We start from the raw sequence: 16,761 nt of genomic DNA, 5'->3' as shown, positions 1-16,761 counted from the left end.
TTGGGATGGAAAAGGTAAGTGAGAGGAATATTTTTTTATTATGATTGTTGGATATTTGTGAGATTAGGTTGGTGGTGTTTTGTTTTGTTTTGTTTTGTGTTTGGATGTTGAGATATTTGTTGTACCTTGTTAAGTTTGACATGTTTCATTGTTTCTAATTCTAGGTGGTTGTATTGTTTTTATTATTTACTTGTTATAGTATAGATTAGACCTTGGGCGTTTTGCCCATTCAAAAAGCTCCAAAACAACCGAAAACACCGTCCTTGGGATGCTTTGGAGGGGGTGGGGTGGGGTAGAAGATGATTGGTAGTTTCTTTATTTGTTTTTTTAAATAAAAAATAGTAATAAGGTAATGATTTAAAGGGGCTCCATTCACTACACCACTTTCTTGTAAAGCGCCTCTATGGTGACGTGGCACCACATGGCGTAAAGGCTCCATCCACTACATATGATATTATAAGATTTTTTATTTTTTATTTTTTGAAGTGAAAGTTCAAAGCATGTTCGGTACGAATATGTTGATGTATGATTTGACTAGGGTGATACAATTACAGAGTTAAAGTTGGTATCATGGCGGATCTTTGCCCACCCAATGTTTTAACTCATTGGTGTAGCTTTTTAAAAAAAAAAGGTTTCTGTATATTAAGTCCGACTCATATAAACTATTGTTCAAGATCCTACGGCTCATCCATATTATGTCTTCAACTTATAAGGCTTAATTCAAATGTTGATATTTGTTTATACCAGTTGCCTTTAATTACCATCCTATACTGCATATAGAGATTATCGACAGAGAATGGGTGCTTTTTTGTTTCGTTTGTAACAGTGAAACCATTTATTGGGATAAGTAGATTCATAGTTCTTATTTTAAACTCAATTTAATATCGAAGTACAAACAAAAACATAACCCAACCATTGTTAATGCTTAGGTTTTGTTAGGTTTCAATTTTCAAAGGTTTAGTTATAGTTTTCGGTGACCAAAAACCGTTAATAATAGCTTGGCACATGGTTTAATTTAAAACCATCAAAACCGGACGGCAAACGCCCATACGTAAACTTTTATATTTTTAATATCATACTCTGAATAAAGATAATTAAATGCTCGTTTTTATGGTTCAATTTTTAAAAAAAAAATATTAACGTACGAAAAAGTTATGATCGTTTAAAAATTGTGGGTGTATTTGGGTTAAAAATAAAATTATAAAGAATAGATGGTTAAAATATAAAGGACCAAAGTTATAAATATTCTTTAAATTTATAAAAGTTGATTACAGTTGAGAGAGCAAGGTTGTAACTATTTTGGAGAAAAATGAAAAACACATGAGATTTAATCCTAGAATGACCATTTTACCCTCATTTTAGGTTGTACCATGTGTTTAAACAATTGTAAATGAAGAGGTATGTACGCGCCTCAACACCGAGCGAGGCGGGTCAACCCACAAGATATAGACAAGAGGCTTGAAATCAAGACATTAAGAAGTCACAAAGCCAAAACCTATGCGCATGGCGCATACCACACATGCTCAGGCATCATATGCCCAGGCACCACACATGCTCAGGCATCATATGCCCAGGCACACATATGCTCGCGCATCACATATGCAGAGCATATCACATATGCGCGTGGCGCATCAGCGCGCGGCGCATATCACATGCTCGTGCATATCACATCTGCGCATGAAACATCTGCGCGTGAGAATAAAGAGAAGACCTCGCGCATCCTCAGGATTGGCGCATATCACACATGCACATAATCAACCTCGTCCTTATCCAAATCAGGATTAAGGCAACCCTGATTGTGCACGTCAGACAACCTTCCAGAAGGTATCTTTTTAAGGAATAAGAATATGCTGATGTTGACAGCTGCCAAATGAAAGGTGGACAACTCAGCATGACACATGTGCTACCACGTGATTACAACCAATGAGAAAGCACCAGGTGTCCCAGAGGACACGTGGCGCAGAGCAATTGGAGGAGGCCAACAAGGCTGAGCCCAATCAGTGGAAACCCTAGCACTATAAATACAGCATCAACTCTACAAGGAGAGACACTCAATCATTCACAGTTACAGCCAGTAACATCATCATTCATTCACATTCAATCATATTCAATTACATTCAATCACAGACAGTTACATCCAGTAACACAATCACACAGAGTATTCAGCTATTAAGCAATACTCTCCAGATTTCCTTATTGGGTCATTATTATCTTCTCCCACAAAATACTTATTCTCACACCGGAGGGTTACCCCAAAGAGGACCCCTCTGTCCCTTTCTGAGGGGTAAGTTGACGGTGCTGTTCATTTTGTAGGTGGAAGAACCCAGATCCAAGAGAAACCATCGGTGAGATAGCATAATCATACCCGAGGAAAGTAGATCGTCTACCAGTGAGTCGATCCACGTTTCTTCACTCGGGTATGATTATGCTATCTCACCGATGGTTTCTCTTGGATCTGGGTTCTTCTACCTACAAAATGAACAGCACCGTCAACTTACCCCTCAGAAAGGGACAGAGGGGTCCTCTTTGGGGTAACCCTCCGGTGTGAGAATAAGTATTTTGTGGGAGAAGATAATAATGACCCAATAAGGAAATCTGGAGAGTATTGCTTAATAGCTGAATACTCTGTGTGATTGTGTTACTGGATGTAACTGTCTGTGATTGAATGTAATTGAATATGATTGAATGTGAATGAATGATGATGTTACTGGCTGTAACTGTGAATGATTGAGTGTCTCTCCTTGTGGAGTTGATGCTGTATTTATAGTGCTAGGGTTTCCACTGATTGGGCTCAGCCTTGTTGGCCTCCTCCAATTGCTCTGCGCCACGTGTCCTCTGGGACACCTGGTGCTTTCTCATTGGTTGTAATCACGTGGTAGCACATGTGTCATGCTGAGTTGTCCACCTTTCATTTGGCAGCTGTCAACATCAGCATATTCTTATTCCTTAAAAAGATACCTTCTGGAAGGTTGTCTGACGTGCACAATCAGGGTTGCCCTAATCCTGATTTGGATAAGGACGAGGTTGATTATGTGCATGTGTGATATGCGCCAATCCTGAGGATGCGCGAGGTCTTCTCTTTATTCTCACGCGCAGATGTTTCATGCGCAGATGTGATATGCACGAGCATGTGATATGCGCCGCGCGCTGATGCGCCACGCGCATATGTGATATGCGTGAGCATATGTGATGCGCGAGCATATGTGTGCCTGGGCATATGATGCCTGAGCATGTGTGGTGCCTGGGCATATGATGCCTGAGCATGTGTGGTGCCTGGGCATATGATGCCTGAGCATGTGTGGTATGCGCCATGCGCATAGGTTTTGGCTTTGTGACTTCTTAATGTCTTGATTTCAAGCCTCTTGTCTATATCTTGTGGGTTGACCCGCCTCGCTCGGTGTTGAGGCGGGTACATACCTCTTCAGTAAATATCTTAAAATCCATCGACTTAGTTTGCCCATGACTCCTATATCATATATAATAATATAGATATATTTTTTATTAATATACTATGAACATTGTTTCTATAGATATAACTAGAGTGTTCCCGACGCGCTTTGCGCGGGAACTCGACAACGGACCCGCATATTAAAACGCGAATACCGCAAACACATCGTAACGAATATCACTTCGGCAAATAAAAGTTTATTTAACTATCAAAAGGATTTGGTTGGTATTGGTTCGACTTATTACGGCATTGATGTGGTACCGACACTCGGTATGTGGTTACAATATAAAAAAAATATTCTATTGCGAAAACAACTCCGTTTTCATTGGAACTTACATAACTTGTTGTGAATACAACTTCGTTTTAACGGCATGACATATAAAAATATGAGCATGTCGTAACGGCATACTAAAGTTTTGAAAATATCGTATGCTAAAGATTACCAAAGAATCAATAACTTAAATGTATAACTAATAACAAAAAACTATATGGGAAGGAAAACACATGTTAAGTTACATACTAAAATCATGAAAACTTTGGGATGCTAAAGTAAAAGATAAACAGAGTTTAGCAAAAAGAAAACCATAGATCAAAACCGAAACAATTTAAAACTTAAAGGGACTAAATTAAAACAATCTAAAATTTAAGGACTAATATACAATATTACACTATATTTTATAGAAAACATTGTTACAGTCTACACAGTGTTTCTTCTTTAATTGTTTCTTCTTTAATACATAGTATAATAGTTTCACTAAAAAAAAAGAGTCGTAACCATCATAATGACGATAACTTCTTCACTTTGGCATTTTAAAATATTGATTATATTATGAAAGACATGTATTTAAAATCCCAAAACTAGGATGCTTTTAAGAGTCGACCACAGAAAATAGAATAGTAAGATACACCTAACTTTTCACAATCAAAATCTTAGCCTTGGGTACCAAAATAATGATAATAATCGATTGGCATATTGTGTTTCTTCAGCTTGCGACACAATTTTATGATGATGCTAGTAAATCGAAATTTGTGTTGCGTAAGTAGTGTTTAAAAAACTATAAAAAGGATTACAGAAGCAAGATTCAAACATTACATCTGTTAAAGACAAAAGATGTGCTTATCCACACAGTATCCTTAAAAGTTGCTCGTGTCATTTTTGCCTCATTCATCGGCCTAGATAAGATCAGCCTCATCAGTAAACTACATTGGGATTGGTTTGCCATATGAATTTAAAAGAAATAAGAAAATCATTTTTTTGCAATCCCAAGTCAAAGACTGTTTGCTACATCAGCCCAATTTACCCATAGTTCACCTATTGGTTTATTATTAAACAAGCCACGTATCCATATCTTATTTGTTCTTATTACTTTTTTATTCTTTATTTCTTTCTAAGATTTAATTTCACTAATAATTTAATTTTTCGTTAATAACTTGTAAAAGTTAACTTTAAAAAAAATATAAATATGTAGTTACACTTAACTTTTTATTGTGAACAATCCGATATAAGTTTTATAAAAACGGAATTGCTTCAAAATAATATTTTTAATATGGGTTCGTATGTTTTTTTGGGTAGAAACTTATGTAACTTGTATCATTTGTAAGTGTAATTTTATATTTCATGCTACGATTATAATTTTGCTCATCTATATTATTAAGTATGTTTGATGAATATAAATATTTTTTTAAAAAAGTTTAAAATTAAATATATATTCTTTATTTTTAATAAAGATTTTTTTTTATATTTCTACACACTTTTAATAAAAAGACAACAATTATAAATATAAATTATATTTATTTAATAAAAGGTAGTATTTTGGGTTGCTAATGAGTGTGAAAAGTTTTATTTAGTTGAGTAGATGAAAGAGTGAAAAATTAATTTTATAATAAAGAAGGGCTGAGTTGTGAATGGGAACGATCTAAGTTGGCTCGTTCAGAATTGAAGCCAATTTGACTCACGTTCGGCAATTTGTATAAATGTCCAAGTTGAGTTCAAGCCGAAGGTAGCTTGTTTGCATAAAAGCTCGAATTGAGTTAACTTGAGTAGCTCGCTCATTGACTCATAAACCAACTAATTTTCTTGTGTATTATTATTTGCACTACAGGTAGCTTATTATCTTGTAATAACAAGCTACAAGCTCAAGTAGAATACAAGCAACATACGAGCTTTAGTTTCTAGCTCGGTTCAGAAACTAGTTAAAAACATGTAGATCTTACTGTTTGTAATAAATTTAACTAACTATTTGTTCGGTGTGTTGTCATATTGACCGCAAGCATCCGGTGACAGAAAGCCGAAGCCCGCTTATATGTACACATATTAAACCTACCGCACGAATCACCAATTAACTTATATAAGGACACTATAACCCGAAGATTCAATAATCATTTCAGCAGCCGAACCCATCGCATTCGCACCAGAAATCTCAAGAAGTGTCAAAGCCAATTCCTCCTCGTCCCACTTCCTTAAACCCTTGCTTAATCTCTTCAAAACCGTCACGTCAACCTCCGTGGCCCACTTTGGCGCACATGTCACCATCAAGCTCACAAAACCTGACACGTAAGCCCTCCACGTGGCTCTATTACACCCGAGTGAAATCTTCCCGTCGAGTGCACTCGCCATGAACTCCAAGTGGGCCCCAAGAATAACGGGCCGTTTTTTACAACACAAAGAAACGGGCTCCACACCCCAACCAAACGCCCCGGAGAGAACCGCGAAATACGCCAACGCGTAACCCATTAGCATCCCGATCATCCCGCCAGAATCACCTTTACTTTGATCCGATTTATGGCTCGATATGAACCACGAGGGTAGTGTTTCTTTAATTAAAGATTGTATTAAATTTAACCGGCCCGTTATCCAAACTAACGACGCCCCTAGTGAAGCTGCTAGTTTGATACGAGCCATGGTTGCAGATAAAGAAACCTCACCGTATCTCATCACGAGCCCATTTGACTTTTTAAGTCTTTCAAATGGTACATCGGTTGACACGATATCTTTAACCGTATGCATTAACAGTGAGACGATTTCTTCAGTCATGAACATGACATCTCCAACACTACGGTGGACCCGTAAGTAGAGAATACCAGGGGCTGCGGGAGACATCCCACCTGAGCTGTGGGACCCGAACCCATGACCGAGAAGACCACCAACACAACCTCCCAAAAAAGAGGGTGGTTGAGTGATGGCTGATTTGAAACACATCCTGAGAAGCTGGACCACTGCGTTACTGTTGTGGTGGAAGACGGTTCGTGATGCGGAGAAAACAAGGTAATCGGTCCAACGTTTGGCTTTTTGGGCCCACAGTGAAGAGATGATGGCCATGCTGGGCCACGGGCAGCTCGCACCGAGGGTGTTTAGAGCCGGGGCAGCTAAGTTTAGAACAGATTCGGAGACTCGGTCAACTTTGTAGGTGATTGTGAGGCTTACTAGGGCAGCTAGGGGCAAAGGAAGAGTTGGAGTGGTCCCCACTGCAAAAAAAAGATATCAAAAACTATAAACTTCGAAAAGCCAAAAAAAAGGGTACTTTTGTAAAAAGCCATACCTACAGAAAGACTTGGAACATCGACTCCAGTGGCAGATAATATTTTATTTATGTTATTCTCAACCATGGCTAAATTGGCTGCGGGACTTGGCCAATCGGTCCCGTTCATAGATGCTGGTTTCCAGAGACCACGTGTTGTTTCTGCTGAAAGGTAACTTACAATAGTTGCCATTGAAGCAGGTAGGAAAATAGCAAGTTCTCTGAGTCCTGTTATTATTATTCACAACAATGTGATTAGATGTTTACACTATTACGGTGTAGAATATACTTATAGATGCACTTTCAACTCAAACTAGACAATTTATATTTACATTTATTGCATAAATGGTCCCTGTGGTTTGACCATTTTGCAAATTTTAAAAATTGCAAATTTAGTGAAACATTTGTGAGAGGGTTGCACGTTTGGTCCATCCGTTAATCCTAGTTAGTTTTTATTAAAAATGTGATGTCATATTGTCATGGACCATTCAAGTGAGGGCAATGTATCTTTTAAAATTCAAAACCCTAATAAAATACTCTTTCAAACTACAAAACTCCTAACGTTGACTCCATCACCTTAGGTCAACGCAAAATCGAATGTTCAGTTTAAAAACCGAAACTCCGAAAGTGATGAAGTCCGCGTTAGGAGTTTTGTACATGACATCACTTTCCCATTAGAAACTGATTAACGGTGGGGACTAAATGCAACCCTCTCACAAAAGTTTGTACTAAGCTTGCAATTTTTAAAAATCTGGGGACCAAACTTGCAAAATGGTCAAACCACAGGGACCATTTGTGCAAATTTCTCTAGTGTTAATGAAGATACGGTGCTTTAAAAAAAGACAAACCTGTAATAAGTTCAGGGGGAGACAATTTTCCATGTGCGCAAGCGGTCAAAGCAGCATCAACAACAAAAGGAACAGCTTCTAGAATCTCCCAAGCGGGAAGATTAAGTCGATTAGAACAATCCTCAGGTATGGACCCACACGAACCGCTACTTCCAGAAGCAGAATGACTCAACGACTGACCGACTTTATTAACATTTCTAAACATCATACTCAAAAGCGCATCAAAAATCTGGTACACGGAAGTTCCAGGTTTAAGATCAGATAAAGTTGAAGCCAAACACACTTGGTGTTGTCGGTACCAAAATGTTAGTTTTGGGAAAGAATCCAAGAACACTGGTTCCAAGGATGACAAACTACTGAAATGTCCTCTTCGGGTTTTTTGGTTGTTAAGTGGATTGTTGCGTGCCAGCAAGAGGAACTCGGGGTTTAGTTGAGATCCTACGGGGGTGACATCACCAATCAGATTTTCAAGAGGTGGCTGGTGAAATCTCCATAATTTTAAAAGGAGAATAAACGCGTTTGAGAATACGGAAAGAGGAGATAAACGTTCCCCGTTTGGGAGAGTCCAAGAAACAGTGGTGGGTGAACATGAGCCAAACACCTCACATATGGGCATTAATACACCAGCAAGATGTGGAGCCTGTAAAAATAACGTATGCATTAGATAGCTTACTTTCAATATACCGTTGAGAAATCCGACCCAAATATAAGTGCAAGAATAATGAGCACATGAATATAAAAGAGAGCGAAAACAAAAGTTTACTTACCAAACCATGTAAGGAAAAGATCTGAACACAGTCGATAGATGATATTCCCATTAGAAGAACGTTTAATAGAGGAGCATAAACGATCAAATGGCTCTCGTTTCCTGAATAATCCACGGGAGTTGGAGGTGACAACAGCTTAATAATGAAAAATCCAGTATGTTCCTGGAAACATTTTCAACAGAAGGGTTTGAATTTCAAAAAGTCAGGGCTCAAGAAATATAGGTAGCAAAAGAGGCAAGTCGAGCAGATTGTGTAAAATACAAAGATGTACAAGTGGCAAAAGTGTGTTACGACTACAGAATTTCCAGCTCTATAAGTAAACAAAAATCATGAGTGAGAAATAATCACCTGTATATTCCATCCACGAGTTAGCGATGCTCCACATAGAACAGTTGCAGCAAAAATCTTCTCTTCTTCTGAACCATTGATTGCAATTCCGTATATTTTCTCAATTTCTGCTAAGCTTCCATTCAATCCAAAAGCTAAAATTCAGTAGCTAAACCACAACTTAAAAATGATAATATTACACAAGCCTATATGTTCAGTTATTTACATGGTAGTCAACACTCATGCATACTGTCTGCTGACAAATGACAATGCTACAAAATAGTAGAATACAAAGTAACAGAACTATTGATCTCGTTCATAAGTTAAAATTACATAGGGTTAAAACATATAATCAATACTTTCAAAACAAAGGGTGAGCATACCTTGAAGCTGGTGTAGAAACCAAAACATGCATTATTTGAGAAGTCAAAGGAGACCCCTTCATCAATGTTGACCAGCCAGGTGTTTGCCCAGAAATGGTACGAGGTATTTGGTTACTGTGGCCCTTGACATACCCGGGCCATAAATATGTTGATGTGTCTAACAGATTCCTTGCGATACAAGCTTCTACGATAAGATGTCTCATGTTTCCAGCTGCAAATAAAAGAAGCATTTGACTCACTAATGTTACTAAAATGAATCCTTAAACGACTAATATTAATCCATAACTATATAATAATAATAATAATAATAATAATAATAATAATAATAATAATAATAAAGTAATTATTTAAGGTCTAGCAAAACTACATAAAAAAATCTATGCGGCCTTTAGATCTATTTCCTTTTAAACTATCTTTTTAACCCTTTGACTAGTTAGAAGACCTCGATGCGTGTAATTTTTAATTGAAATGACTTACAAGATTTTATGAGTTATAAATTTCGGCATGTTTCCTTTTAGACTAATTTTATATTTACCTATTTGATTTGGTAGGAAAAAAACAAAACTGGTATTGACCCATTCATAAGTAACTGCATGGAAATTGCTACCAATAATACTGATGAAAGATTACTCACCACAAGTGTTTGGCATATCATTTAAGGTAACACCATCAAGGAAGCCACTTCCAACAGATATACCAGAGGCAACCAAAATAGCTTTTGCAGCTGCTTGGTTTGCTATAGAAATAACTGATGGCGGTGGAGTCAATAAACCTTCAAAATCACCCAACTGTTGTAAACTAGAAACTAGGCTTTTGCGACAGTTTCCAGGAACCTGTGTTTCATTCCCATGATGCATATGTTTATGATCGTTTTCCTCGAGCAAAGTGTTCTCCTCTTCATCAATAATATTACCAACTGCAAGAGTAGTCGTGCATAATAGCAGGCATAAACATGTATCAAGGCGAGGTACTGGACCCTCAGCAGCTTCCCCTTCCTAAAGAACCAAAATAAAAAAATTTAAAAAAAAGGAAAAGGAAAAGGAAAAGAAAAAACATGTGTGGCGCATCTACGTAAGTTGGGTTGGCAATGAAAAGCTACACATTTTGATGTCTAGCAAAATTATTAGAATGACTTGAACAAGTTAATTGGTCATGTTGAAAAATGAAAAGCGCATAACAAATAAAGTAGCTTAATATGTAAAATGCCTTTTACACATGTGCTATTTCAGTACACAAGAGCATCCCTTTTCTCAAATCTCAGATATAAAGTTCACAATATGAGTTATATATGTGTGTATACAGTACGTAAATGTGCACGCATATAGATACAAAGACATGTATATAGACTTAGAATCCAGTGAGGAAAAAAAACAAATATTTATGGAAAACGTGAAGAAAAAAAACCGATTCGCTAATTATTTAACTTTAATTTGCAAATGTGTATATTTGAAATTCATAAAAACTTTTGACTCAATGTTAAAAATAGTAAATCAGTTTGCTCCTCACGAATATTTTGTTTCTCATTTGATCCAGAACACACGCACGTCCACATATATTATATACATATATCTTCTTGATAGATATCTTATGTACTGTTATGCATTTTTACCCTTTGTACAAGCCGCAAAGCTGCAATCCATAAGCCAAGAAAAGTGTCCTGCCAAGAGGCCTGGGTAATAGCCTGGTGAGCTTTCAGGAGATCTGAAATACAAATCCATTTGTTTAAATCACATTATAAATGATAAAATATATGTATGTGAAACTTAAATATAATTGTACCGGTAAGAGTTTCAGCTGCACTGGTAGTAGCCACTACATATCCATCCATAGTGTCTTCAAGAAATAAATCAAGTGGAAGCAAACGGCTAGCACCATAACTTTGCCCTGGCCCTGCAGATGATATAAGTGACCCAGAAGCCATTACCGCATGAAACTGTTGCAGAGATGATGCTTTACATTCCTTAGACATTAGTACACGGTTATCTGATGTTAACTGCAAAAGAGCCTCAGGAGTAATATCTTTTGAATTTCTTAAAGCTGTTGAGTTTCCTACAAGCAGCCTGAAATGATGCATAAAAGATCCCCAGTGTGCAGGCCTAGAAGTATAAATTAGAGGTGATTCACGTTAACATATAGTAATCAAGAAAAGAGCCACACACTAATGGAATATAGTAACAAATTTTGGCGCTTGTTCCTTACATATTCCGGCGTGCCAATTGCAGAATTCTGGAGGTTACTTTATCACGAAAAATTTCTCCAATTATCTCAATGGCTGTTATGGTATTCATCTTGTACAGCCCCTGGTGATAATCAATTTTATGCTCTCCATAATTATGATCATCGATATCCATGTCCACTGATTTGATTGGCCATGGGGATTTCTTTTCAGACACTAGTTCTAGCAAGTTTTCATCATCGAGTGAGGCGTAAAGTAGCTCCCACACCACTGAAAATATAAATTCAACCAAAACAAGCCCAGGTTCACTGGATTCGAAACCAAATATCTTGTTGAGGTGAAGAGTGTCATCTATAGATTCCATGATCCTGCAATTGCATAAAAGAATGTCCTTCTTACTATGTTCAAGTATATTTTCAAGCTCCTAAACCAAATGGAGACAAGAATTTACTTGTGATAGTTTGGACCGTTAATTTCAGAAGCCAATGGAAAAATGTGTCTTTTAAGGAGCTCCAAATAAAGCCTGTAGGCAGCAGGATGGCGTCTTCGACTTGGGATTACTCTATGATCACCAAAAACATTTGAATAAAGCAATAATAACTAACAATAAATAAACTGTACAAAAACTTTTACTACAACTTATGCATAGTGTAAACAGACCATTACAAATACCATCAATTATGAAACTCTACCTCTTAACTGACAGTAAGCTATACTTCTAGAAAGAAAGATGTACGTTTCAACTTAACTATCTGGTTATCTATTGAATAACCTACTTTTGCCTTCTGTTTATGCATAAATACCCAATTTTATATCAGCTAGAATAAAAATGATCATTAATGAGCATAGCAGAAACATTTATATACACATGTTGTATATCAGATCGCAAAGCGATCCGACCCCTCCACGGACCCTGCACAAACACAGGAGCCTAGTGCAGCATGCACACCCTTTTAGAATTCGCAGTATGCTCATCATCACCGAAAGTGATTATTACAACATCAAGCATCAATAGCACATCCAAAAACAATTTCAAAAAACCCTATGTTGTCAAAAGCCCTTCCGCGTACGCCTAGACCCTGCGAGATGTGAGGTGTAGAGAAGGCACCTCGCTGCCATTTATTATTCCAGGCAATCAGGCAACCTACAGGCGAGATTTTGGTCTCCGCTGAGATTCCAACCAAATCTTAAAAATTCTGGCAAAATCCTAAAAATTCAAGGCAAACTGGTATGGAACATCCGAAAATGGCCTTGAATCAGCCTAAAACATGTCTAAAACCCAAAATGAGCCTAAAATATGTCTACAACCCACTAAAATATCTAGGGCCCTTGCTTTTCAAGCGCCTTGCGCCTTTCATAACTATTCATACACCTAGTTTTATTCCAAAACATTACCTAGCCAAATACCTAAAAAATCACTTTTAAATCTCAATACAAATTTACAAAATTCAAATTACTAAATTGCCTACTTGTCCTTGTAGTATTAATATACTCAGAGCATTCCCAGCCCGTTCCCTATCCTATATCCATATATATCATATAATTACACTAAAAAACACTATATTTTCTCTCTCCTGTTTAATTAAATAATATATTTTATACATTTATCATTATATTTTTTCTCTTTCACTCACAACTACTTTATGAAAATATTAAAAAATTATCTACACCTCAAATTTAACTTTCTCATATAAATTTTCTCTCTCCTCTGCAACCTCTCACAACCATACTATATAATTTATAACCATACCATATAATTTGTAAGTCTCCCTCATATAATTTTAGGGAACGGATTGAGAATTCTCTCAAAGTACTAATATCACAATCTCAACTATTACACATCTCCAATAGTATAACAATAACACCAAAACCAATCAACGGTTACAAAATCAATTAAATCAGTATAACCACAAACGAAACCTGTTCGACAGCAGCGCGAGAACGAGCATTGGCGGCACAACTCTAATCGACAACGCCTTCTCCAAAAACTTCCACGCAATCGGCACATTATTCGCCCAACAGATATGAGCCACCAGCAATTCAGCCACCTCCGTTGACGGCATGGACACTCCGGCCGATAACAAGCTCGAAGAGAGCTCAACGGCCCACATCAACGGGTCGGCGCCCTTGCTTTGAGCAGATTTGGTCATTTCCATCACTCCGTCGTACAGACTGGTGGTCGCCGGTACCGTAACCGCCATGGTTTGCTCGGTACCGGAGCTAGGGTTTGTAGGGTTTTGAGGTTGTTGGCTAAAGGAGTTTTAAATGATGAACAATCGCAGAGAGACGAATATGAATGAGGTCGTTGGAGTGTAATAATAATAATAATGATAATAATAATAATAAAATTAAATACACGATGTGGCCACCGGTATGGAGGCGGGCCGGGTAATTATAAGAAAAGATGGGTACGATCGTTGTAACGTGTACTCTTTTTTTTCTTGTTTTTCTTTTTCTTTTTGTCTTATGAAATGTTGAGCTCGAGCTCGGCTTGTTTAAGCAAGGCCTGATTCATTCTTAACTTGTGGTCTTGCAATAGGAGTCTTGGGTTCTTAAGTGGAGACTCAAGTTTGATTCTCACTTGTATCATTTTGGGTGGATACTAGAAACTAGCAATGAAGGATTTGAGCTAAGCTTGTGTGCAAAGGTTGTCATTCGGGTTTTGGTCTCACCGTGTCTTATGTCAGAGAGTTTTTCTTGTGGTGGCACAACGACTGTCAAGTGGTAGCCTTCTGTATGATTTTCTGGGGGAACGCCAAAGCCAGACTCTAAAAGTCTGCATGAGCCCGGTTAACAGTTAAGACAACATTGTCTAACCAGAGTGGGGGCAACGGGGCTCTTCAAAATTGCGGAATGCATGGCCTAACACACAAGAAAGTCGTCGTCCCAAAAAAACGAGGCCCAACTTGGATGGGGAGGCAGGGAGATTGACCGACCTGCTTGGATGGCCAAGTTTAATCGGTACCTTCTTTTTCGCGGGTGACATGCACATTAACACGAGGATTTCGGACGAATAGTATTATTTAGAAAAAAACATTCTTATCAAAAGTCCAATTATTTATATACATATAATTTTAGGAGAGTTGTGTACCATAGTGTTTGTAATTTTTGCTTCATCTTTTGTACATCATTATCTCTACTAAAACTAATTATTATTGTTTCTTCAACACAAGTGATTTTAATATATATATATAGAGAGAGAGAGAGAGAAACACAAATGAGTTTTTAACAAAGAATTCAATTGGTGTGGTGGTAAGTTTATAATAAATTTAGTTTTTTTATATTCTTTCGGGTTATTTTTTATTTTGCTTTGTTGTCTATAAAGAATGTCGTGTTGCACTTATTTATTATTTTTTTATGTTATTGGTCAATATGACACATCATGCACGGTATAACATTTTACATCTACTTTTCATTCGGTTTTTTTAATGGTTAATGAAAATTACTTGTCGTGCGGGAGGGATGGTGATCAAGGACGATAGTGATAGGGAAGCCTTCATCTTCTCAAGTAAACTGGATGTGCGAATAAAAAATTTTACAAAACCCAGCAACGTGGGGATCAAATACTAGTTTTATAATAAAAATATCCAAAAACTTTTGTCAATTAAGAAAAAGTCCATTTTGTTATTTTCCATAACCAAATTCCCCCATTTGTTTTTGACTTAAGTTCTACCCCAAAAAAGAAAAAAAGAAAAAGAAATTATTGAACACTACCAATGATCTTCGTTTTTGTCTTTTGGATTTTTGCAAAGTGCAACCACGCGACTAGGCGGACCAGCAATCAATGGAGCGGGTTAATCAGCAGCAGTGAAAAAAAAACGAATAAAGCTTATTGCTTGGTTGTTGGATGATTATTACATTTGTTACAATGAAAAAAAAGTTATGTACGAAAGTTGCAATTGAAGATATAACGGATAGTTGTCATAACGCTAAGGGTAGTGGGGCGCGGATGGGGGGCGCGGCTGGCCGGCGCGGCCACCTGGCTCGCGAACACCGGAGTACTTTGAGTATTTTCAACAAAGGGATGACGCTAGAGGTTATCCCGGGTTCACGCCTACTCAAAAAATTACCGCCGCTCTTCGGCAACTAGCGTATGGTGTTGGCTCGGACATGTTGGACGAGTATCTACAAATGGCTAAAAAGACCGGACGCGATTTGCTTAACCACTTTTGTAAAGGTATATAGTTTTATTTAAAATTTTATTATTTACATTTATTTATATAATTTTAAATAATTATATTTAGGGGTCATATCGCTATACAAGCGGAGATACTTACGTAAACCAACAATGTATGATATCCAACGCATATACGAGGTGCACGGTGAAAGGCATGGTTTCCCCGGGATGCTCGGTAGCCTCGATTGTATGCATGTTGTTTGGCTATGTGTCCTACTGCTTGGCGAGGTCAATTCCGCCGAGGTGATAACCCCGGCCCTACTATTGTGCTTGAGGCAGTGGCGTCACAGGATCTTTGGTTTTGGCATGCGTTCTTTTGGGTTGCCGGGTCAAATAATGACCTCAATGTTATCGATCAATCACCGATATTCGATGACCTTATCGACGGGGTTGAACCCCCTCAGGCTTTTTCTGTAAATGGAGAACACTTCAAGTACGGGTACTACCTCGTTGATGGTATTTACAGCGAATGGGGGACACTAGTTCAAGCTTATGCGTCTCCACTTTCTGACAAACGAAAGTACTTCACGAAGAGACAAGAATCGGCCAGAAAAGATATTGAAAGGGCGTTTGGAGTGTTAAAGAAAAATGGGCAATATTGACGAATCCAATAAAATTTTGGACAAGGGAGAAGATAACGGAAGTCGTCTACACGTGTGTAATCCTACATAACATGATACTAGAAGACGAGGGTCACGTTATTTGTCAAAACTACCAAGGTGTTATTCCAAGACAAGAATTGACGATCATCAATAAACAACGACTTGACAACTTAAATATCATCAAGAGCCGTGAGATACACGACAACCTTCGGCATGAGTTGGTTGAGCATTTGTGGGATAGAAGACCCGATAATCTTGTATTAGACTAGTAATATTTTAAATTATTATTAATGTAATGTTTTAAATTATTTAAAAAAAATTCAATCAAGCCCCGGATCACCTGGACCACTACACCCTCTGGGGCTTGATCCTGTGCCATATCACCGCCTACGTATCGTAAATATATTGGATCACTTGGGCTTGGATCAAGCCCCACTACCCTTAGCCTAATATAAAAACCCATTGGAAACAACTATAAAATGTATTTGTATAGTGTAAATGGCACTGACGCACTG

At 37.6% G+C, this 16,761-nt stretch overlaps 2 protein-coding genes across 2 annotated transcripts; one reads left to right on the top strand and one right to left on the bottom strand.

The window, feature by feature from the left end:
- Positions 1–5,637: 5,637 nt before the first annotated feature.
- LOC143541626 (mediator of RNA polymerase II transcription subunit 33A-like) lies at positions 5,638–13,709 on the bottom strand. The gene is made up of 12 exons (XM_077034399.1): positions 13,388–13,709; positions 11,919–12,029; positions 11,491–11,835; positions 11,071–11,387; positions 10,901–10,992; positions 9,926–10,286; positions 9,292–9,502; positions 8,930–9,044; positions 8,582–8,743; positions 7,815–8,454; positions 6,988–7,194; positions 5,638–6,913 (listed from the first exon to the last, which is right to left on the bottom strand). Exons 1-12 carry the CDS (start codon positions 13,666–13,668, stop codon positions 5,793–5,795), a joined length of 3,963 nt encoding a protein of 1,320 aa, XP_076890514.1. The 5' UTR covers positions 13,669–13,709; the 3' UTR covers positions 5,638–5,792.
- A 2,141-nt stretch (positions 13,710–15,850) lies between these two features.
- Positions 15,851–16,246, top strand: LOC143541613 (uncharacterized). Its single transcript, XM_077034388.1, has one exon. The coding sequence runs from the start codon at positions 15,851–15,853 to the stop codon at positions 16,244–16,246; it is 396 nt and encodes a 131-aa protein (XP_076890503.1).
- The last annotated feature ends 515 nt before the right edge of the window (positions 16,247–16,761 follow it).

This window comes from Bidens hawaiensis, unplaced genomic scaffold (genome assembly GCF_021521415.1).
Source record: "Bidens hawaiensis isolate Kalapana, Puna unplaced genomic scaffold, B.hawaiensis_p1.1 tig00012615_1, whole genome shotgun sequence".
Lineage (NCBI taxonomy): Eukaryota > Viridiplantae > Streptophyta > Magnoliopsida > Asterales > Asteraceae > Bidens > Bidens hawaiensis.
The sequence above is the reverse complement of the archived record's forward strand: the minus strand, read 5'-3'. Positions and strand labels throughout refer to the sequence as shown.

What these genes read in the sequence shown, in the direction of transcription:
- LOC143541613 (XM_077034388.1), top strand. Translation starts at nt 15,851, where the DNA reads ATGTGTCCTACTGCTTGGCGAGGTCAATTCCGCCGAGGTGATAACCCC.
- LOC143541626 (XM_077034399.1), bottom strand. Translation starts at nt 13,668, where the DNA reads ATGGCGGTTACGGTACCGGCGACCACCAGTCTGTACGACGGAGTGATG. An exon ending in AACGGTCCAAACTATCACAA is followed by an intron (nt 11,836 to 11,918) that starts GTAAATTCTTGT and finishes ATGCAATTGCAG; the next exon opens with GATCATGGAATCTATAGATG. An exon ending in CTCGTGGATGGAATATACAG is followed by an intron (nt 8,744 to 8,929) that starts GTGATTATTTCT and finishes AAATGTTTCCAG; the next exon opens with GAACATACTGGATTTTTCAT.